The following is a 25,036-nucleotide window of genomic DNA, read 5'->3' on the forward strand; positions in this document are numbered from 1 at the left end:
TTGTAGTCTAATGAAACAGGCAGAAATGTAAATAGATATTTACATTATAGTAAAACGTACTATGCAAATATGTACAGGAAGTGCACATATGGGAGTGAGTACCTCTGTCTGGAGGAATCAGGGAAGACTTCATAGAGAGGACAGCATATGATTTAAGACACAGAGTAGATGTTTACTTGGAGACCATGCAGGGGGAAGACCTAACTAATCCCAGTAGAGTAAACATGTACAAATTCTGGGAAGTACCAATAACGGTAGCTGGTGATACAGTTAAAATTGCTTTGATTGAAAGCACCACAGCTATTCTGTTTAAAATGAATATTCTCTGATCACTAGTTTTCAGATATTAATAATTTTGTTATGCCCAGAGTGATTTTACACTTATTTTCTTTAAGGAATTTTGTTCACTTTTCACAATTCCCCCCCCCCCCGCATTTTATAGCTTTTTCATTTAAAATTCAGGTTTAACCAGTTTTTTCTGTTGAGTTCTTTGTAATGGCAAAATGTTGGGTAACCTAAATATGTGACAATAACTGATTAGCCGGGGGGGGATTTAATATAAATATTCAGCAAGAGGTTTTCATTAATTAATGTATTAATTATGCTATTATATGGTCAGTGGACTTGTTATGGGCAAAAACCAAAACCAAACAAAAAACTACAAATGAGTAAAGGAACAATTTAACGAACACCTGTAATCTTGATTATACAGAGACAATTACCATTAACTGTACAGCGTATATCATTCCATATTCTTCATATTAGATACATATATATTTAAAGCCTAAGGATATAACATTATACATATTGTTTTGTAGCTCACCATAATCATATTAAATTAATGTAATTCATGTACCTATTTTGGAATATTTGGATTGTCCTTAATTCCTCACCATTGGACATTTCAGTTGTCCCAGAATTTTGCTACTACAAATAATAAAGTACTGCAAATATTCCATAAATGTCATAAAGTAGGTCTTAAAAATTTGTCTCATGTCTGTTGGAGCTCTTAAACTATGATTAAAATAAAAACACTTAAATATCTAATTATAGGAAAGTAGTTTAGTAAATATATGCAGGTAAAATATATGCATGCGAAGAAAGGTTGAGAAGAATTCTGCAAAAAATTAAAACAGGTAGGTTGCTATGGAGAGATTGTAAGCAATTTTAAAATTAAAAAATATGATGAATAACATAAAACAGGAAAAGGGTAAAAGTCTTAAAACTTTCAAGTTTTTCAAAAAACTGTGAATATATATTCTTTTTCAGACAGAGTTCATTATGCTCTGTAATTTAGAAATTAAAGAACTTCTTTTTTGAGGGGGTAATATATTAGAGAATTAAAGTTAGTAATTTTCCAGATGTTTAATGGGTGTCTGCTATATATTGTTATGGACACTGGAGATATTGTTCTCACTGTCATGACAGTTACAGTTTAGCTGAGCCAGAGAAATACCTGTAGTGGGAAACTCTTACATAAGTTAGAGCCTTTTTTTTTTTATAGTGGGACATTTAAGTTATTATTACCTTTTTTTAGTGTAGAGAATGCTGCACATTTAATTTTTTAGATCTCACTTTTGTTAATAGTAGGAAAAATGTTTATTAAGTGTATATTATGTTCAAAGAACTGTACTGGCTGTTGTAAGAAGCTATAAAATAGCTCTTATGTTCAGCTTTATTTTTAAGTTTAAGTAGATGTGGTATGATTTCAGAGAACTTGGGATTACCTTATTGCCACAAAAACATCCTTCTGATTTTCTTAACTGGGGATTCAGTTTTTGCTGCAAATAGGGCTTTGCCTTTGGGAGAGAGTACATGTTGGCTTAGTCATCAGAAAAGGTGTAAATGAGTATGTGATCCCTGCCAAACAGAAAGGTTTCATAGGACAGGGGTGCTTATGGTGGGAGAATGAAACAATAATGTAGAAAGAGGCCAAAGATATATAGATGCACTACTTCTAATTTGTAATTTCATAGTAATGACTATAAAATCTCAAAAGCAAACACTCCTTATATTCATTTTCTATAACTAGTTATTTACAATTGCTAAGATATATTTTATGAGATTAAAGACCCAGTGAAACATGCCTGAAAGAATTTAGCAAGGGGAAATATACACCAAATATATATAGCAGTTATGTGAAGGTGACATAATAATAAGGTGTATTTGAATAAATCAAGCTAGATAACATACTTAATCAGATGCTAGTGTCTAATGATAATAGCTCCCCTTGATTAAGGGTCTTATCAAAAACTGAGAGGTTCAGTACGTTACCTAAGTTTACCTACTATTTGTGTAGGTGGTAGAGATAAGAGAGGCAACATTTGAACCCCTTGCTCAGCTTTTTTTTTTTTTTTTTTTTTGCGGTATGCGGGCCTCTCACTGTTGTGGCCTCTCCCGTTGCGGAGCACAGGCTCTGGACGCGCAGGCTCAGCGGCCATGGCTCACGGGCCCAGCTGCTCCATGGCATGTGGGATCTTCCTGGACTGGGACACGAACCCGTGTCCCCTGCATCGGCAGGCGGACTCTCAACCACTGCGCCACCAGGGAAGCCCCCTTGCTTAGCTTTTAACTCATTTGTCCTTTTGCTCAAATTTTGCTTAAGTGGCTGACTTACACTATGAAATGTGAGTTTTATATTTGTGAAACTACAGTATGAAATAATTTTTAAATTAGCAAAAAAAAAAAAAAAAAAAAGGAGTCTTACTAAATCTGTGGTTTCACCAAACATTGTTTGCTACTTATTTGGAACTCTGTTGGTAGTTAATTTAGGTACCCATGTACCAAGGCCATTTTCAATTTTGTACTCACAGACTGTATCCCTGATTTGGTCAACAATTTCATAAATGTATTGATCAAAAGAGAAACCTAACCATGTAATAAATAAATAGGCATGAATTGATTTGACAAACTTCAAAGGACATCTATTTTAGGTGGTACATGTAAGATTTAGGTACTCCACAACTCTTGAGGCTTTATTATAAAACCAACACTTGGGCTTTCCTGGTGGTGCAGTGGTTGAGAGTCCGCCTGCCGATTCAGGGAACACGGGTTCGTGGCCCGGTCCGGGAAGATCCCACATGCCGCGGAGCAGCTGGCCCGTGAGCCATGGCCGCTGAGCCTGCGCGTCCAGAGCCTGTGCTCTGCAACGGGAGAGGCCACAATAGTGAGAGGCCGGCATACCACAAAAACAAACAAACAAACAAAAAACCCCAAAAAACCCCCAACACTTAAGGAGGTCAGATATATACAAAAGATACCTAGAGAAAATTTGGCATCTTGTCACAGAAGGAGCAGAAAGAGCAGGAACCTTGCTGAATCCTTAGAGGGAATTTATAACATGGAACAAAGAAAAATTAATGCTGGGAATGTCAGCAAAGCTAAGGATCAAATCCTGCTTTGTGATTTATTTACCAAAGTCAGTGACACCCTGTGAGGTCTTTTGGCAGTTTCTTCTGGACTTTGTCTTTTTTTTTTTTTATTAATATTCAGGAAACATTTTTGAAAAGTATATTAAGTAAAGTCTTACTGGTTTTTATAAATGAGCATATTGAGAATTAAGCTACTTGCACAGGGTTCCTAAACTTCCATAAAACTAAGTCTTTACAGTGAAACACCTTTTTGGTTTATTGAGGAAAAGGCTTAAGACTTCTAATATAGACTTTGATTATGTACTTGTGGTTTAAAAAAGAAAAAAATTTTGAAAAATTTGAATAGTAACACATCTTGAGTGGTAACTCGTATGTTGCTTTTTTATTTTTCCTTTAGTTCACGACAAAGTATATTAAGATCCCATTTCAAGGTAAGCTATCATTGTCTTACGACCTCTTTTCACTGTAATTTTGAGTATAAAATAATTGGTCAGCAAAAATTCTGAGATATTTCTGCAATTAGTTTTTCATAATTTTTTCCAGTGTAGAATAATAAGGTTAATAATGTTTCAATTTAACACTTTTTTTAGCAGCTTCAAAAGGTGTTAAAATGTTTTATAACACTTAAAATATACTATTTTTATACTGTTGTTTTAATGACTTCAAGTAATATGAAGGGACTCATGGCAATTTCTTGGGATTAACGAAAGTAGTTTTTTTTTTTTTTTTTTTTTTGCGGTATGCGGGCCTCTTACTGTTGTGGCCTCTCCCGTTGCGGAGCACAGGCTCCGGATGCGCAGGCTCAGCAGCCATGGCTCACGGGCCCAGCCGCTCCGCGGCATATGGGATCCTCCCGGACCGGGGCACGAACCCGTATCCCCTGCATCGGCAGGCAGACTCTCAACCACTGCGCCACCAGGGAGGCCCCGAAAGTAGTTTTGATAGCAAGATTTTTGATACATAAAATGGATGAAAATAGAAACTGTAAGTAAAGAAGTATAAGGAAAATTTTTAGTGTTGCACACAAACATGTAAAATGGTTTTGCATAGGGATTAAGAGATTTAAACAGGCAGAACTGTTTCTTATCTGAGTAAGGCAATGTGGATTGGAAAATGGACCTATAATTTGTAGAGACTCAAACAAGTTTCTCATTCTCTTTCCAAATAAAAACCTTTCAGAATAAATAACATTAAGAGAACAAATAATAAGCAACAGAGAATAATCTCTTTAGAGAATGAATTATGAGAAGAATGAACAAAAACAATATATACAAATAGCACTTCAGAAATGAACTGGGGAAGAGGAAACCTGTATTTCAAGACTGAAGATGAGATTGAAGTAACTTTAGTTGGACTCCCCAGATACCCATGTACAGAATCCACAACTGTATGTTATAATAATGAATCTAATGATTAGGAAGCTACTATAAGTAGTAAGAATATGTAAGGCATATATAATATATAAAAATAAATATACTGATATTCCTAATTAGGAAATTTTAATAAGTTATTGTGGAATAATATAACATTAGCTATTTAAAGAAACCAAGGCCTGTGATTCAAGAGGAAATAACTTCATAAAAGATAGTGCTATAATCTGTAGATAAAGACCTGGGTAACAGAACTACCTCTCGATTTCTTTTTCTTTAATAGAGGCATAAATGACGTACAACATTATATTAATTTCAGGTGTACAATATTATGATTCGATATTTGTATATATTGCAAAATGATTCCCCCAGTAAGTCAAGTTAACATCCATCCCCATACATAGTTACAAAAATTTTTTTGTGCGTGATGCGGACTTTTAAGATCTATGTGATAGATCTTAAATATGCAATACAGTATTGTTAACAATAGTCACCATGTGCTGCACATTATATCCTCACGGCTTATTTATTTTATAGTTGGAAATTTATATCTTTTTATCCCCTTCTGTCATTTCGTCCACCCCCTGCTTCTGGCAACTACCAATCTGATCTCTGTATCTATGAGCTTTTTTTTTTTTAAAGATTCCACTTATAAGTTATGTCATACGGTATTTGTCTTTCTCTGGCTTACTTCGCTTAGCATAATGCCCTCAAGGCATGTTGTTGCAAATGGTAAGATTTCGTTCCTTTTTTTTTTTTGGCAGAACAGTATTCCATTGTATATATATCACATATTATTTATCACATATTCATTCATCCATTGATGGACACTTAGGTTTTTTCCATATCTTGGCTATTGTGAACAATGCTGCAGTTAACATGGGAGTGCATATATATTTTTTTCTAATTAATGTTTTCCTTTCCTTTGCATAAATACCCAGAAGTGGAGTTGCTGGATCATTAAAACAATTTTTTTTGAGAACACTCTGTTCTCCATAGTGGCTGCACCAGTTTACATTACCACCAACAGTGCACAAGTGCACAAGAGTTCCTTGTTACCACATCCTTGCCAATACTCATTATTTCTTTTCTTTTTGGTAATAGCCATTCTAATAGGCGTGAGGTGGCATATCATAGTGGTTTTGATTTTCATTTCCGTGATGAGTAGCAATGTTGACCACCTTTTTGTGTACCTGTTGGCCATCTGTATGTTTTCCTTGGAAAAATGTCTTTTCAGTGTCTCTGCCTTTTTTTCAGTCAGATTGTTTGAGGGTTTTTTGCTATTGAGTTGTATGAGTTCATTATATATTTTGAATTTTAACCCCTTATCAGATATGTGACTTGCAAATATTTTCTCTCATTCAGTAGGTTGCCTTTTAATTTTGTTGATGATTTCCTTTGCCATGTAGAAGCTGTGTAGTTTGATGTAGTCCCACTACATCTAACTAAAATCTATAGGTAAAGACCTTTGTAATGGAGCTACCTCTTAAATTCTTATGATACAAACAGACATCAAAAATGATATTTTAGGTTTTCATCATTAATATTTTGTACTTTGTTTCAAATGTTGCTTTCTTTATAGCTTTTCTATCCCAAATGAATATAGATATATATATGTATATATATATAATTTTTTTAAATACTTTTTTGGCCACACTGCACAGCATGTGGGATCTTAGTTCCCCAACCAGGGATCTAACCCAGGCCCCTTGCAATGGAAGTGTGGAGTCTTAACCACTGGACTGCCAGGAGAGTTCCCAAATGATTTTTTTTTTGACATCTTTATTGGAGCATAATTGCTTTACAATGGTGTGTTAGTTTCTGCTTTATAGCAAAGTGAATCAGCTCCAAATGATCTTTAAAAGATGATTTTAATTAAAAATTGTGGAAAAATACTCTTGTCGGTGGTAATGGGTTTACAATTTTATAATGGAAGAGGAAAATATTAGTCAGCTTCTTCAAATCCTGTCTGTGCTAAATCCCCATATAAAAACATTTTTTTTTTTAAAAACAAGGCATGCAGGGACTTCCCTGGTGGTGCAGTGATTAAGGCTCCATGCTCCCAGTGCAGGGGGCCCGGGTTCGATCCCTGGCCAAGGAACTAGATCCCACGTGCATGCTGCAGCTAAGAGTTCTCATGCTGCAGCTAAGGAGCCAGCGACCCGCAACTGAGGAGCCCACATGCCGCAACTAAGGAGCAGGAGAGCTGCAACTAAGGAGCCTGCCTGCTGCAACTAAGACCTGGTGCAACCAATAAATAAATAAATAAAACAAGGCATGCATGTGAAAGGTTTTTGTAGGTGGGGAAATCTAGGGGTCTAAATGTTTATTTTTCTGCAGCAGCTGTGGGAAAAAATTGATTTATTCATATTTATATTAGCTGTTAATTATGTTTGGCTGTGGCTTAAAGAAAATAGTTTATTTTTTCTTCACATTTAAGAATTCCAGAGGTAGACTGAACAGGGCTGATATGGTGTTTATTTGGTCATCAGAGACCCAGACTCTTTTCATTTTCTTACTCTGTCATCCCTGACACATGACTTTAATCCTCTAGTTTGTCTCATGGTCCATATGGCTGCTCATACTCCAGCTATCATGTTTTTTTTTTTTTAATAAATTTGTTCATTTATTTATTTTTGGCTGTGTTGGGTCTTCATTGCAGTGTGCGGACTTCTCCTTGCGGTGGCTTCTCTTTTTGCAGAGCATGGGCTCTAGGCGCATGGGCTTCAGTAGTTGTGGCACGCGGGCTCAGTAGTTGTAGCTTGTGGGCTGTAGAGCACAGGCTCAGTAGTTGTGGCGCACAGGCTTAGTTGTTCCGTGGCATGTGGGATCTTCCCAGACCAGGGACCGAACCCATGTTCCCTGAATTGGCAGGTGGATTCTTAACCACTGTGCCACCAGGGAAGTCCAGCCATCATGTTTTAATGTTCCAGGTAGAGAGCAGGAGAAAAGGAAAAATGGTAGAAAGAATACATACCGCCAATCTCTTTCCCTTTTAAGAAGTCTTCTTGGGTGTGCATACCACCTAACCTTCTGCTTATATTTTCTTAGCTAGAATGTAGTCAAATGACCACACATCTATTTGCAAAGGAAGCTAGGAAATAGAGTTTTTAAGAGGTGGGTATCTTGCTTCCTCATAAAATTAGGGTCCTGTTACTAAAATCCCTAACAGTAGGTAGGAAAAATGATAGGCAATTCCTACTTTCAGTGTCTGTCATAGCCCTGTAACAGAATAAACTAAATATTTTGGGAAAATTTGGTAATGAGGTAAATTTTTCTTGTGATGGTGTTAAATGCCCCCTGGTTTTTTTAAGGGAATCTATTTAAAGCAGCCTTCCTAAAGAATATTTAACTTTCATACTAAGAGCTTGGAACATTTGGATTAGTAATAACTATTTAGATTTCACAGAAATAGTATCAACTATTTGGGGCTGTGAGCTGCATGAGGAAGAAATGCTGAGAAGTTTTTCTGAAGGTTCTCACTCTTTACTTTTAACTTAATCTGTTTGTCTTTGCTGCCAGTTTCACTGACAGTTTTCAGAATGGAGGAGTTACAGTGTTCATAGACTGGAAGAATTAATATTGTTAAAATGTCCATATTACCCAGAGCGGTCTACAGATTCACTGTAATCCCTGTCAAAGTTCTAATGGAGTCTTTCACAGAATCTAATGGAGTCTTTCACAGAAATAGAAAAAAAAAATCCTAAAATTTGTATGGAACAACAAAAGACCCCAAATATCCAAAGCATTCCTGAGAAGAACACAAGTGGAGGCACCACACGTCCTGATTTCAAATTGTATTACAAAGCTATAGTAATCAAAAGAGTATGATATAGGCATAAAGCACGCACAGAGATCAATGGAACAGAACTGAGAGCCCAGAAATGAACCCACATATATATGATAAATTAATTTTCAACAAAGGAGCCAAGAATATACAATAGGGAAAGGATAGTTTCTTCAATAAATGGTGTTGAGAAAGCTGAACAGCCACATGCAAAGGAATGAAACTAGACCTCTACTATATACAGAAATCAACTCAAAATGGTTTAAAGACTTAAATGTATGACCGGAAACCATAAAACTCCTAGAAGAAAACATAGGGGGTAAGCTCCTTGACATTGGTCTTGGCAGTTATTTGCATCTGACAGCAAAAGCAAAGGCAACAAAAGCAAAAATAAACAAGTAGAACTACATCAAACTAAAAAGCTTCTGCACAACAAAGGAAACCTTTAACAAAATGAAAAGACAACCTAATAAATGGGAGAAAATTATTTGCAAATCATATATCTGATAAGGGGTTAATACCCAAAATATACAAAGAACTCATATAATTCAACATCAAAAAAACAACCCTGTTAAAAAATGGGCAGAGGACCTGAATAGACATTTTTCCAAAGGAGACATGCAGATGACCAATAGACACATGAAAAGATGCTCAACATCACTGATTGTCAGTGAAATGCCAATTGTCAGTGAGATACCACCTCACACTGGTCAGAATGGCTATCATCAAAAAGACAGTAGATAACAAGTGCCGGAAAGGATGTGGAGAAAAGGGAAACCTCTTCCACTGTTGGCACACATTAGGATTGTAAATTAATGCAGCCACTATGGAAAATAGTATGGAGGTTGGTCAAAAAATTAAAAATAGAACTGCCATGCGATCCAGCAATTTCACTTCAGGGTATTTACCCAAAGAAAACAAAACAGTAATTTGAAAAAGTACATGCGCCCCAGTGTTCATTGCAGCATTGTTCACAATAGCCAAGGTGTGAAAGCAACATAAATGTCTTCTAATAGATGAATGGATGAAGATGTGTTATATATATATACAACGGAATATTACTCAACCATTATAAAAATGAAATCTTGCCATTTGTGACAACATGGATGGATCTAGAGGGTATTATGCTAAGTGAAATAAGTCAGACAAAGACAAATACAGTATGATCTCACTTGTATGTAGGATCTAAAAACAAAAGGGAAGCAGACTCAAAGATAAAGAGAAAAAGCAGCTGGTTGCCATAGAGGAGGGTGGTGGGGAGTTGGGCGAAATAAGTAAAAGGGATTAAGAGGTATAAGCCTCCATTTATAAAATAAATAAGCAATGGGAATGTAATGTACAACATAAGGAGTATGGTCAGTAATATTGTAATAACTTTGTATGGGGACAGATGGTTACTAGACTTACCATAGTAATCATTTTATAATGTATGCAAATATCAAATCATTATGTAGTAATGTGAAACTAACATTATATGTCAACTATATTTCAATTTAGAAAAGGCATACAAATCAAAAAAAAGAAAAAGAAAAAGGAGCCAGTAAATAGGGAGTAAAAGAAGAGGGAAGGTAGGTTAGAATAGGACATGACAGGATAGGAAGAGAGGAAGTCAGGAGGCATGCATACAGACAGGCACAAAAGAGAAATAGAAATACAGAAAGGGAACAAGAAAAAGACCTGGAAGAATGGAATAAGGAAAGAAAAGAATAGAGGAAGGAAGGAGGAAATATGAAAGAAATAAAGAGAAAATGTTTAAAATGGATTAATTTATAAGAAAAAGTAAAAAAAATAGAATGGCTATCTTGGGAACATTAAGATGACTAGTTAATGAGTTTGAATGCTTATTGTAAAATGCTTTTCAAACTTTAATGTTTATGTGAATTACCTGGGTTTTTTTTGTTAAACTGCTGATTCTGATTCAGTATATCTAGTGTGGGGCCTGATTTCTGCATTTCCATTTGGCTCCCAGGTGATGATAGTGTCACTGGCTGAGGACTACATTTTAAGTAGCATGGAGCTAGGAAAACATGGGGGGAGGAGTAGTAAGAGATTTGTTTCAAATAGGTAACCATCTTGGGTTTATACTTAACCGATATTTGTATCCCTAGTTCAGCTGCTTGTTTTCTTAAGTTGGACCAGATGACCTCAGGACTTCTTTACACCAGTTTTCTATGTTTCTTTGAATTAAAAAATAAGGTCCTCAGAGGAGATTCTCTTAGCTCACTGAGAGGGAAAAAGAGTGATAATTCAGAGCAATTACCTAGAAGTTTTGAGAAGTAAAACCTAGAAGAATTTTAGGAGAAATGTCATCCTAGGAGTCCCCTGGTGGCCTAGTGTTAGGATTCTGGGCTTTGACTGCCATGCCGGGGTCCGGGGTTCAGTCTCTAGTCTGGGAGCCGAAATCCCGCAAGCCATGTGGCGCCACCAAAAAAATTTCATCCTAGACCATTCAGAAGCTCATATGACTCTGGGGAATCTTTGGGTAATGGCTGGTCTGTGTAATGGAATGCAGATGTTTGAGGAGAAGAAAAATAGGCATTAAGTGGATTCTGATAGCATTTGCAGTCTTGGTTGAGAGTATTAACCAAGATAGAATTATATAGTTTTTTCAGTTACACTATGCTTATTTTTCTGCATTGATAAGATAGTCCGAGATCATATAGTGTGAGAGGCTAAATTCCTACATTTAATTATCACTTAAAAATTGTTTGGCCCTTTCTAATTTATGTGATCTTTTTTACTGTAATAATACTGTTTAGATATTTCAGCCAAGTTTACTGAAATGTACTGGAAATGATATTTTTGAAAAACCTTGCATATAATTCTTTTTAAAAAATACATTGTGTTAAAGAGGAGTCATACAGTGCATATGGAGTGTATTCCTAAATAGATTAATTTATTACCTTGTTATCTTTTATTTATTACAGTGTCCCTGCATGAGATTTCATTGCTAGTGGATACTACACATTTAAAGCGGTTTGGGTTATGGAAAAATAAAGATGATGATCACAGTAAAAGAAGTCATGCTATCCTCTTTCTTTGGGTCTCCTCAAATTATCTTCAAGAGATTCAGACCCAATTAGAAAACTCTATATTTAGCCAGCAATGTAAGTATAAAAAGATTTCTAAATTTCAGGATAATCTGAGAAGTCCTATAAATAAAGTAATTTTCCTCTAAAATAATTTAGTAGAATGTAATTATTTCATTGAATTGAAATAAGTTAATTGAATTCAAAATAATTTATCCCTTGATATTATGTAAGATATTTTATTCATTTAATTTCTCCTTATAATTTTACTCAACCAATTAAAATTACCTTCTAAAATAAAAGGACTACCTTATCTTTTAGTCACTTGACATCCTTGGCTACCTGTCTTAAGAGTTTCTTGCCCTTATTTCATAATGAACTGTGACAGAACTAATCAGTGGCAAAGTCAAATAAAATACAGAAGTCTTTATCTTCAACATTTTCTATAGTTTCTAAAAAAGATAAATCAGTTTATTTACTTATGTATCATTTTTCTAAGACTGGGTTGAATACTTTTCTGATGCTCCCATAACACTTATCTATCAATATATAAATATCTTGAGATATTTCCCAACTTTGTTAGTTTCCAACTCCTAAAGGAGTCTGGTTTAGAATTGGATAAATCAAATTGGTAAGTTTCTTTCTTATCTCTTTAAGCTCTCTGCCATTTCCCCTCCTACTCCCTTGCACATTAAAGATGTTAAGTAGTGAACTAAATTTTATGTCTTTAAAATTACTTATTTTGCTGTCCTCATTACTTCCAAATTAATTGGAAAAATTCATGATTAAATAGCAGAGAACTTGGAAAAATACACAAGCTATTTATAATCATTATGGGAGGAGAGAATGTCATTTGATGAGGGAAAATGATTTTGAAGGAAGTGTTTGAATGGAAATTTTTTTAATTGGTAGATTTGATATATGAAGAAGGCTAGAGAAAAATAATTGCTTAGTCATCATTCATTTACTTATTCATACATTCATTAACAAACATTTAAGAGCACCTAGTAAATGCCAGGTACTGGAGATGCAGCAGTCAATACCATTGTGGAGTTCGTATTCTACTGTAGTAGGAGTTTAAAAATTGTGAGTTTTGGTTATAGGTTACTAATGGCCTGTTTTGGGATTTAATTTGCCTGGGTTATTAACTAACATACAAAATAGTTTGTTGAGTTGTATACCAACCTTACTGTTACTAATAATTATTTTAATTATAATCCCCTTGAAAAATAACACTACTGACAAAAACTGATTTCTTTTTTCTTTCATAGCAAAATCCACTGAATTCATTTTCCTTGAGCTACACAGTTCTATTTCACAGAGAGAAGAACTGAAATTGCAAGACATTATGACAGAAATAAGTACAGCCAATGGAGAATTAGAGCTTTCTTATCCATTGTCTTGGGTTCAGGCACTTCCTTTATTTCAGAACCTCTCTTCAAAAGAAAGCTCTTTTATTCATTATTACTGTGCTTCAACTTGTTCTTTCCCTGCTGCTACTGCTGAAGAAATGAAGATGAAATCAATATCTCAGGTTAGCATATGATTAATATAATTAGTGAGGGGGAGGGAGGCAGTTCGATAAAAATTCTTTTTTTGAAATGAGCATGACTTCAGAATGCTGTGTTTTGTCAAAAGGGCACAGGAACCAACCTAAAGGAACTCCCAGTGCCAAAGCTAGAACAGTTAGATCAACAAAATCAGTAATGATAGCCTGTGATTATTATGAAAAAATAAGATATGATACCAATTAATCTATATTGATACAAATAAATAACTGAATGGATGAATGAAAACATAATAAAAGTTGGGTAAGGGACAATTCTTTCTTAGAAAAGTGTTGCAGTTAATAAATGTAAAAGGAACAAGAGAAATATAAAACCACCTCTAGAAAAATCATAGTTATGATTGTTGCAGGTAAGGTCCATGGAGGGATGCTAGATTTAATGGATGAAAACTTAAGGTAAAACAGGATATGTGCACAATATCAATCTCTCACCCCAAATATTAATTAATTACAAAAAAGAAGTAACTTTTTTTTCTCCACTGCAGTAACTTTACAGTGGAGAAGTGTTGCAGACATCACCTTAACCCAAGTGATCAAAATTAACGTTACCAGTAATAAGATATACTGACCTAATGTACCTGTCGCATCATGCACGGAGAAGAGTACATCATTTCTGTGTTGTTCCTTCTCAATATTGTATAACCTCAGTCTAATTGTGAGAAAAATCAGACAAACCCAGTGACAAAGTAACTGGCCAACAGTCTTAAAAAATATCAAGGTCATGAAAGACAAGGAAAGATTGAGGCATTGTAGGATCCTGAAACAAAAGAAATTTGTTAGCAGAAAAACTAGTAAAATCAGAATAGAGTTTGTAGTTTAGTTTATAGTATCATACCAACATTAATTTCTTAGTTTTAATAATTGTACTGTGGTTTAAAAAGATGTTAATATTAGGGGGATCTGTTAGAGGCTTCTTTGTTTTATGCAATTCTTTTATCAATGTAAGTCTAAAAGTATCTTGAAACAATTAATGGTAAATTTTAAAATGCTGTGTTTATTTTTATAGGAGGTTGCTAATATACATGTGGCTTGTGTATCTCTGCCAAATACCTCTAGAAAGAAAAGCGTTTATTAAGTTTGCTGTGACATGGGCATGTGCACACACGCACACACACACACTCATGTGGGTTTGGTCTGGGGCTAATCTGTTTTTTTAAAGGTCTGTAGAAAGCCACATTAGTGGAAGTCAAGATGTAAGACTTCACCACTGTCTTTTGCATAATGTTGTAAAATTTTTGCCTGGTAATTACATTGTATATACAAATTTGTATCATAGTTTTCCATTTAATAATAAAATATCAATTTATGTTCTTATAAACCCTTCTCAGTCTCTCGTTTAAATTTTTTCCTACTATTTATCACCTCTTTTGTTCATTTCGAACAAAATGAACACTGTTTTCAGATTCCTAAGTTAATTATAAAGCCAGACCTGTAAGTAACACTTCAGGTTAAACTTTGATCATTGTATAGTATCTTTTGATCCAAAGTATTATTTTGTATTTAGTTATATCTTTATAGAAATTCTAAGAGTATATATATAACTCATTGGTATGTATCAATATTTCTTTTAGTCACATTTTCTCTTCCCAGTCTAACTTTTGACTTTGTCCTTTTGAGAGTTAATATGTGTTTATGCATGTATAAGACCTTTTTCTTTGCCATTTTCTGTTAGCCCTCAAATACAGATACAGCCAAGCCTACTTACACCTTACTGCAGAAGCAAAGTAGTGGTTGCTACTCACTTTCTATTACATCAAATCCAGATGAAGAATGGCGAGAAGTCAGGCACACTGGACCTGTTCAGAAGTATGTACTGTGTCATATCCCGTTTGTAATAGGTGGGCAAATTAGTAGTTTTCATTCACATTGCTGATTTTAAGTACTTTTCCTTTTTAAATGTTTTGAGTTTTACTTTCTTGCTGACAGTTAATAATAGAAATAATTATTAAAAAGTTAAAAAAATTATTAAGAAAACTATCAATACCATTTCATTTAGTTTTATGTTAATAAGACAGAAATGGTAGCCAAGATGTCAAATGTGATAAGATTAAAGCATTTATTGAAAATATTTGAATAGAAGTGTATGGTTTTTAAGATTATATATTCCATATCTGAATATATAATAGGAAAAGTGAAATTGCTTATTAATGTGTGCCTCAATTTAGGGTACTTTATCAGAACTTCCCTTTCAGAAGTTACTTCTTTGTTCATATTTCGTCTTTTATATGTCTTCTCATGGTGGTAAGGCAACATAAGAGAGTTTGTGCACTTGAGGGTGATTTCTGTTCCTCTACAAGATACCTTTTCTCTGTTAAAAAAAAGAAAAAAAAAGGAAAGCACAGGATAGGGAAATAGCCAATAAAATGGTAACTTTCGTTTTAGCACTTAAAATTTTCCTGTGTTATTTGATTTAGGTGCCATGGTTACCAAGATTAAATCAACTGCAGATGATTCTTATCTTCTTGAATCTTTCTAGTTCAACAAGTACATATTATACCTTTATTATTGACTATATTTGTGCAATGAGTACCACCCTGTCTGTTCCAAGATTATAGTCAGAACTCACACTGCTCTTATCTCTGAGCTTTAAGAGAGAATGCCAAAGGAATAATGCCAATTAGTTGTCATTTTGTTTTCCATTTCTTTCTGTTTGTGCTCTATTTATATCCTTTATGTTCTCTTTAACTTATGCATCATAAGCACTTTTTTATGAGAAAGTTGCCTCCTAAGCTCCCATGGTAATTCTTCATTGTCCACCTGCTGGTGTAGACTAGCCACCAGTAGGAGAGCATTGTTTTTGACTGTTGACTCTTTTAGTCTTGGGGATTCAAACTTAGCATTGGAAACTGGAGTGTAGGAGAATCTTCTATGGTTTATTACTTCAGTTTGTTGAAAGTTAAAAATTGTACAGAAGAGAGACATCCTCAACTGTATTGTAATTGACTGTGAGATAACCTATTGATTAGACAAATACTGAGACTAGCCCACATGGGAAGGATTGGAAATGAAAAGATACTCAATGAGAGTACTATTAGTAGCTTGTGAAAACAAAGGAAGGAAAATATAATTGCTTGTATCATGTCAAATATTTTTTATCCTACACATTTTAGTTATTGAATACTACTGCCCTGTTATTGTCCTATATAACAAATCCCTTTGACACTAGAGTTTTCAATATTAGTATATTTTAATTTTATTTTTACTTTTTAAGGTTGATTGTATATCCTCCACCACCTACTAAAGGGGGCTTAGGAGTAACTAATGAAGATCTAGAGTGCTTAGAAGAAGGAGAGTTTCTTAACGATGTAATCATTGATTTCTACCTTAAGTAAGTACAATGATAAATGATCTTGTCATTTGTTTTACAGGTTTTGATGTGAATATTAAATATCTTTATCTCTGAAGTATTTTAACTCTAGCTAAAAATAACCTGCCAAAATTTCAGATTTGAAAATTTTTGTCTACCAATGTTTTCTGGTGTTAACTAATTCAGTTTCATTCCTTTACTTCCCATAGATACTATATACTTCAGAAGAGTTACTGTTGTTTTGTTTTGTTTGTTTTTGTTTTTGCTTGCTATTGATTGATACTTCTTTTTAGATTTTATTTATTTATTTTTGGCTGTGTTGGGTCTTCGTTGTTGTGCGTGGGCTTTCTCTAGTTGCGGTGAGCGGAGGCTACTCTTCGTTGCAGTGTGCGGGCTTCTCATTGCGGTGGCTTCTCTTGTTGCAGAGCATGGGGTCTAGGCGCATTGGCTTCAGTAGTTGTGGCATGCAGGCTCAGGAGTTGTGGCTCACAGGCTCTAGAACACAGGCTCAGTAGTTGTGGTGCATGGTCTTAGTTGCTCCATGGCATGTGGGATCTTCCCGGACCAGGGCTCGAACCCATGTCCCTTGCATTGGCAGGCAGATTCTTAACCACTGCACCACCAGGGAAGTCCCTGATTAATACTTCTTGGACTATAGTATTATTATAGTGAAGGAAGTACTTATATAATTACAGACCACTTTGGGAACCAGAAAGAAACAACTCTGTAGTTCTCTATTGTGTCTTTAAGCGCTGTAAAAGTTAACTGTCATTTTGAAAATCCATATTACTATTCCATTAAAAATAGTTTTCAACTTTTTATATAGCCAAGCTGAAGGAATGTGTAAGAAAGAAACTTCCATGCAGCAGTAATTTGTCTCTAGCCCTCGTTTTGTACTCTATCCCTATACCTACATTTCTAACATTTCAAGATGTCTCCTAATTATTTCACTGACCCTTCCCAAACCAATTTATTATTATCATATTATTCAGCCCTATCGTTTTACTAATAGTGCTATCCTTATTCTACTAAGGATAGGCTCAAAAATCTCACGTTATTATCTACTCTTCATCTTGGACATTGTAGATTTAATCTCTAGAAGTTCTGTTTGGGTCTTTTTTATATCTTTCATGTCTCTAACTTTTGAACATATGGAATATAATTATTATATAACAACTGTTTTAATGTCTTTTTCTACTTATTCTAGCATCCTTGTCAGTTCTGGGTTGGTTTCAATTGACTGATTTTTCTCTTCATTATGAGTGGTTTTTTTTTTTTTCTTCTTTGCATGTCTGGTGATTTTTTTTACTGGGTGCTGGCATATTCCTATAAATATTCTTGAATTGTGTTTTGAGACAGATTATTTGGAAACAGTTTGATGCTTTTAAAGATCTTGCTTTTTAAGATTTGTTAAGCGAGACCAACAAATTAATCCCCACTATTGAGGAAAGACCCTTCTGAATACTGTACTCTGTGCTTCATGAATAATGAGGTTTTCCAGCCTGGCTGGTAGCAGCAGGCAGTATTCCCACAACCTGCGTGAATGCTGGGTACCATTCCCTCTACTTTTTTCAGATAGTTCTTTCCCCAGTCTTAGGTATTTTCCTTACGTACATGCAGTGATCAATATTCTGCTAAATTCTTGAGGAGGACTCTCTGCAGATGTCTGGAGTTCTCTGTCTATAGTGCTTTTTCTTTTGCAGTATTCTGATCTGCAAACTCTCGCTGCCTTAGTCTCTCCTGACTCTCAGCATCTCAACTCAGGGAATCTGCCATATTCCACCTGGGTTATTCCTTTCTGTGCTGCAGCCTGGAAACTTATCAAGGCAGTAAGCTGAGGCAGTTACGGAGCTCACCATTTCTCAAGGGTCACTGTTCTTTGTTGCCTGATGTCCAGTGTTTTAAAAACTATTGTTTCATGTGTTTTGTCTGATTTTTTGCTTGTTTCAAATAGTAGTGTAAATCTGATCCCTATTATTCCATCTTGGCTGGGAGTAAAGTTTTCATTATTATTGACTCTTCACCCTCCCTTCCTTCTCTACATACTCAGTTGCCTGAGTAGTAGATTCGGTCTCTCAAATTTATTTATTCTCTTTCTTCTGTCATCATGATCTTTTTAGTACTACTTATCTTACATAAATTGTTATTCTTTTAAAACAGTCTCCTATATCCTTTGTCTCTGTTTTCCTATCTGTTAAGTATATTATTACCACCATTATTATTCTTTACTCCATGAATGCAATTCTCACTAGAAACTTTTATTAATTTCTCACTACCTGTCAAAATGAGTTCAAACACAGTCAGGCATTTGAGTGTCTTGATAATATGACACTAATTTGTCTTTTCTGCCATCTACTTATAACCCTGCACCTATTACATAGTCCAGCAAAACTGAATTATAAACAGTTTACTAAACAAAGCCCATCCTTATTCACTCTTTTGCCTTAATTCTGTGTTACTCTTGCTTTGTGGAATATTCTTTTTATTTTAACCTGTTGAAATTTTATTCCTCTATCAAGGTTTCTCACAAGGGTTATCTTCTTGAAAACTTTTCCTGATTTTAAACAGATATTATTAACTCTCATAATACCTTATTTGTATCTCTTTTATGGTTCATATAATATTTTGCCCTATTTTAAGGTTACTGGGTAGCATTATGATTATTTTCCTTCTAAAGGTTGAGCATCTTATATCTTACTTATTTTTGTATTCCTAAATAGTGTCAAATTTATATTTTGTGAGATGAATTGGATCATCTTTGATGTTAATTTTGATATGTTTTACTGGAATTAACTAATAAAATTTTATTTCAAATTCAGTTCTAAGAGTATTTTTCTATACTTCCTTTTCACTGAACTGCCTGTATCTCTGACTCTTTGACTTCTTTTCAGAGGGGATTCTACTTTATTTTTTAAACTACTTTCTATTTATTTTTAATATTGATGAATAACTTTCAAATAGAAAAGTACACAAATTTTAAGTGTATAGCTCATGAATGTTCACATATGTGTGTACCCCTGTTATCACCATTCAGATTAAGGTAAAGAACACTTGCAGCACACCAAAAGCATTCTTTGTGTCGCCTTCCACATAGTATACCCTCCATATAACCACATTAAAAAAAAATTCAAGTTGTGTTTGTCTTTTATGTTTTTTTTAAAAGCAATTCCAAGATCATTTTGAACCTTTATAAACTATTAACCTTTATAAACTATTAATAGTAGAGTTCTCTAATTATGAGAGGTTTAATCACTAAGTGATTGAATTATAAACTTGTGTTGAAGAATTGTTTTAGTAAAGAAATGGACTAAGGATTTAGAGATTAGTCATGTCTCAGAGTTATTAAAATTTCTCTAGATTTATTTAGGAACGTCGTGGTTTCCATTTTGTATTTGATTGCATGATGATTTGATTAATATTTCCTTGTACCATCACTCTTCTGGATTGTAAGCTCTACGGGGGCAGGAACTTTTTTTGCCCCCTCTCATTTTATGTCGCTAGTATAAATATGGTACTTGGCACATATTAGGAATTTGAGAAATATTTGTTAAGTAAATGAATATGTGGAAAATTTCTGCTTTAATTGATCTTGATAGAAGGTGAGGTAACTAAAGAACAAAAAAAAGCTGAAATCAGAGCAAACTGCAAGATTGCTTTGACTCTAATAGAACATAAAAATGAAGATTTTCTGAACACAGATAATTGGAGGAAGACCGGATAAAATCTAAAAATAATTTACTTTTGTGGTGTTGTTACTTTGCAGGTATCTTATATTGGAGAAGGTGTCAGATGAACTTGTTGAACGAAGTCACATTTTTAGTAGCTTTTTCTACAAATGCTTGACAAGAAAGGAAAATAATTTAACAGAAGATAATCCAAATCTTTCGTAAGTCAGTCTTTCAGTGTACTTAAGTTTAAGAGGAAAACATAGTATTTTGATGGACTTAGTGAAATAACTTCTTACAGTATTTCCTAGAGTGAACAGTATTACCACTTTTGCAGGTGCTGGGCCTGTTTGCTCTGAGAGGCATTTCTTACCCTTCCACTGTTCTGTTCCCTATCACAGGGAGGCTGACTCTTACAGGTTGCATTTCCAATTGCATGTTCTGTGGGGGATATTGGAGGTTGGGAGGCAAGGAAAGAAGAAGTCAGGATGTTTCTTCCTTACCCTCTTTGCCTTGGGCAGTTATTCTGGTAGTGGTTCTAGTTCCTCTGTGGGCCCTTCTTTTACTGGACAGACCTGATAGAGCTCCAGCTTCCATTTGGAGGTACTACTTCTTCACTTTGCCCTTCAGCATAAGGGTGTAGCATTATCCTACTATGCTAAGCTCTGGTTGCCTCACTGATTGCCTTTTGTGGCATTGCACTTTTTCTATCACCACTGTAGCCAATTATTTGCATTACATTTTATCTGTCTTAAATATATAGGGAGGTTTATGTTTTCCTGGTTGGACCCTCACTAACATACTACTATTTAATTAAACTGATGTAACATTATAAAAATACCATGTTCCCACAATTCAGCTGAATTTCTGTCCAGGTATTTTTTTGATTAATTCTAAAACCTATAGAGCAGTGGATGGGGCTAGGCAAAAAGGAGGAAGGAGTAATTTTTGTATCTTAGCAGTAACTTGGATAGTTGTGAGCCTGGAGCCACTTCATCCCTCTCCCTGCCCCTAACAATTCATGTGATAATCTATATGGTAGGCCCATGATAAAATTAAGAGTTTTTATTTTTTTAAAAGTTAATGTAAGCATTTGTCTACCACTTTACGAGGTACATTTTTGTACATTATTTCTTCCCATAACAGTGCTTTTAGGTATGTAAGGCATTTTTCAAATGAGGAAGCAGGCCAATAAAGATTGGCAGAACTCTGGTAAGTGACAGAACTGGTTGGTACTTAAATCTTTATCTTTTAACCTCTAATCCAGAGATGTTTTTGTTGTACTGGACTGCCTTTGAAAAAATGGCTGTGAGAGCTGTTTCATCCCTTTAAAATAATAGGTATAATAAGCAAGTAAGAAGGTGATTAAATGGGTAAACTGTCTGAATTTGTTGTATTGTTGGAGAAGGAGGATAGGAATAGAGAGAGTATTAACATTTATTGAGGGCTTCCCTGGTGGCGCAGTGGTTGAGAATCTGCCTGCTAATGCAGGGGACACGGGTTCGAGCCCTGGTCTGGGAAGATCCCACATGCCGCGGAACAACTGGGCCCGTGAGCCACAGCTACTGAGCCTGCGCATCTGGAGCCTGTGCTCCAGCAACAAAAGAGGCCTCGATAGTGAGAGGCCCGCGCACCGCGATGAAGAGTGACCCCCCACTTGCCACAACTAGAGAAAGCCCTCGCACAGAAGTGAAGAACCAACATAGCCAAAAATAAATAAATAAACAAATGTGGGTTTAAAAAAATAAAAAAACTGGAAATAATAACAGTCCTTTAAAAAAAAAAAAAAACATTTATTGAGTACCTGCTTGGAGCCATGGCAGTGAACATAAAGTTATTTTGTTTGATTCTACAGTAGTCTTATGACATAATGCCATCATTGTTATGAATTGAAGCTTAAAGAAGTTAGATAAGTTATCCGAAGTTGGATATAGCTTTCCAGTTTCAAAGTTCAAGCTTTGTCTGTTATTTTTAGTACTGCAACTATATAATTTATGGCCTAAATTGGGACACTTGAGAGAATAAAAGGAGGCTCTATTAATAGCTACACTGGGCAACCCATGTGTACTGGGGCTGCCCTAGACAAACTGGGATGTGTAGTCATCTATATTTTGAGTGTCTTTGTGGATTTGGAGTTTGTGTTGGTAGACAAGGCCTGCCAGGGTCAACTAAGGAGAAAATCACAGTCTGAAAATATTCCTGATAATCAGGGTTAATGGAGAGGGATATATGGAAGGGGAAGATTTATTAAATAAATTTGATATTTAACATTTCTGATGCCCTCCTCTTCTATTTTATGAGTATAGAAACAGATGGTTGGCACCATGCACTTAATCCCATATTTTGTTTTAAGGTTACTAGTCAGTGTGGAGATTATGCATTTGGCATACCCACGTAGAAACTGAGGAAATGAAAAGGTAGATTCTGCTGTATTAAAAAACATTTTTTTAATTAAAAAATTAGAAAAAATTTAGATGTTGTATGAATGATCATATATAAACATAATACAAAACTGAGTTAGATGAGTGGCATCTTCCAGTGTAAGATAGATCTTATATGTATCTTATGCATAATATATATTTATATACACACATACACATATACATATGAACACATACATACATATACACACACACAAGTACTCATACTAATGCTTAGCCTGATATGTATACAATTAGTATTCACACAAAGAATCCCTGCATCAGTTAAAAAAAGAAAAAGAACCCAGAAGCAAAGTGACAAGGGATACAAAGCATAATTTATGGCCAATAAATCCTACAGGAAACTCAAACTACTAGTGTTAGGAAATAGCAGACTAAATGATTCACAAAGTCATTACTGAGATCCTGCAAGATCTGCTTCTGTCCATGTCCCTAAATTCATCTCACAGCATTCTCTCCCCTCATTTACCACACTTCAGCTCAGCCTACCTCCTTTCAGTTTTCAAATATGCTTAAGCTCTTTCATTTTTTGACAGAAATTTCTTCTTCTGGCACTTTTTAATTTATTTTACAACATGATCTCTAATCATTTTTTTGTTTGTTTGTTCATTTTCTGTTTCTTATTCTAAAATACAAGCTCCATGAGGTCAGGGACTTCATCTGTCTTATTTTCTACTCTATGCCTGGTGCATTTTGCTCATCAGTTCTTAGAACATACTAGGAACTCAAAATAAAAGATAATAATGTATGTTATTGAATGGGGAGAGAACTGTTAGACATTAGTTGAGGATTTTCCGTACAGTTAGGAACAGAGAATAAGCGATTATATTGCGGCCCCTGTATTCTCTCCTGTCATCCTTGCCCCATCCAATATCTAATGTATTCCCAATCAAATAAGGTTAGCAGAATCAGGAAATCTATCAAACAGCAACATAACAAGACAAAAGAAAACCAGGTGTCTATCCTTAAGATCTTTCATATGGAAGACAAATTAAGAGACTCTGCACTAGGTAAAAATAATAATTTATAATCATTGTAATGGTTGGGTCATTTTGAAATAAGAAAATTTGGTAAACATATGACTCATTATTTTATGAAGTTAATCTTTTGCATAGTGACTAATTCCTACCACATCTTTTAGCCCCATCTTGCTCCCAATGTCTACTCCTGTGAGTTTGGTTAGATATTCACTTGGACAAGGATAGGGCAAAGACGTCTGTTTCTTGTGTTACTTGGTATGTAAATGTATAAGAACTTAATCGTTTGTTTAATTTTCTGACTAAAAAGAGGTCCTTCGTGGGACTGAGCCAGAAGTCACATATCACCATCTCCTTTATGCCACTGTGAAATGCTATCCCTTTCCTAGAATCCTTTTTGACATCCAAACTTGGTTTGATATCTTCCTTCTTTAACTTCCCTAATGAGGTAAAGAAAAGGAATTTTTATTCATGTGTCCCAACCCCTTTCTTCATGTTTTTCCTAGATGCCATCACCATAATTCCTTTGTATCCTTTATGACACTTATATTTTAATTATTTGTTGTAGTTTTTTTCTGCCTTCATTATTTTGTAAATCCTTTTAGGGCAGTGTGAGTGATTTTCATTATTTGTTCTTAGGAACCTAATAAATATTTGTCAAAGAAATAAAGGATGGATAGTGGGTATGCTTAACTCATTGTCCTATAATATTCTTATAAATGAAATAAAGGGAGATGAGTCTCATCTTTAAAAATCTAAGATTATATACCTCATCCCTCCTCTTCCATTAAGTTTTAACACCTCCCTTATCACAGATATAATATTTAGACAATTCTGTTAAGGTTTAATGATAATATTTTATATCAGCCCAGGTGGAACTAAATAGAATAAATAGGTATAGCTATTTATATTCAGTTGCTGAGACACTTTTGGAATCTGTAAAGCATTTTATTGTTTATCTAAAAAATAAACTTTATTGTTTATAAATAGTGATCATATTTAAAAAGAGCCAGGAGTTAATAACATGAGATAATTTTCTAGTCTGTTAAATATTATGTACCTTGAAGAAGATGGTTAAATAAACTAAAGCTAGCATTTTTCAGTGTATAAAAAAGACCCCTGAAATCCTTATCTTAAATTTTTAATTTTTTATCTATCAAATATGTCTATCTTTTTGTTCCCAGAATGGCTCAGAGAAGACATAAGAGAGTAAGAACATGGACTCGTCACATAAACATCTTTAATAAAGATTACATCTTTGTGCCTGTAAATGAGTCGTGAGTATTTCAGATTATTAAAAAAAAATCAGAGAGTGCAGAAAAATACTTTGTGCATTTTTAGATTAATAATCAGTAAAAAGTATGGGTAGATAAATCCAGGTATTATTTTTAATTTTTTTCTAAAGAAGTAGCTAAAATAATGAGTTTATCTTGGATTTTGGTTTGACAGTACTTATATTGTAAATAGTGGGAAGAAAAAATGACAAATGTCCACAAGACTATAATGGCTTAGACATTCAGTT

General features: G+C 34.6%; 1 protein-coding gene across 6 annotated transcripts in view; it reads left to right on the forward strand.

Moving 5' to 3' along the window:
* The window catches only part of SENP7 (SUMO specific peptidase 7), a gene marked incomplete at its 3' end in the record, with an annotated part of 175,799 nt that overhangs the window by 142,607 nt on the left and 8,156 nt on the right, over window positions 1–25,036 (forward strand). For all 6 annotated transcript variants that reach the window (XM_082624929.1, XM_082624930.1, XM_082624933.1 and 3 more), the window contains 7 exons: window positions 3,769–3,802; window positions 11,456–11,635; window positions 12,829–13,091; window positions 14,797–14,930; window positions 16,336–16,452; window positions 20,195–20,317; window positions 24,699–24,791. In XM_082624929.1, the coding sequence (XP_082481055.1) occupies window positions 3,769–3,802; window positions 11,456–11,635; window positions 12,829–13,091; window positions 14,797–14,930; window positions 16,336–16,452; window positions 20,195–20,317; window positions 24,699–24,791 (944 nt within the window). The remainder of the gene's footprint in view (window positions 1–3,768; window positions 3,803–11,455; window positions 11,636–12,828; window positions 13,092–14,796; window positions 14,931–16,335; window positions 16,453–20,194; window positions 20,318–24,698; window positions 24,792–25,036) is intronic.

Source organism: Mesoplodon mirus (assembly GCF_964341445.2).
Source record: "Mesoplodon mirus genome assembly, chromosome: 6".
Lineage (NCBI taxonomy): Eukaryota > Metazoa > Chordata > Mammalia > Artiodactyla > Ziphiidae > Mesoplodon > Mesoplodon mirus.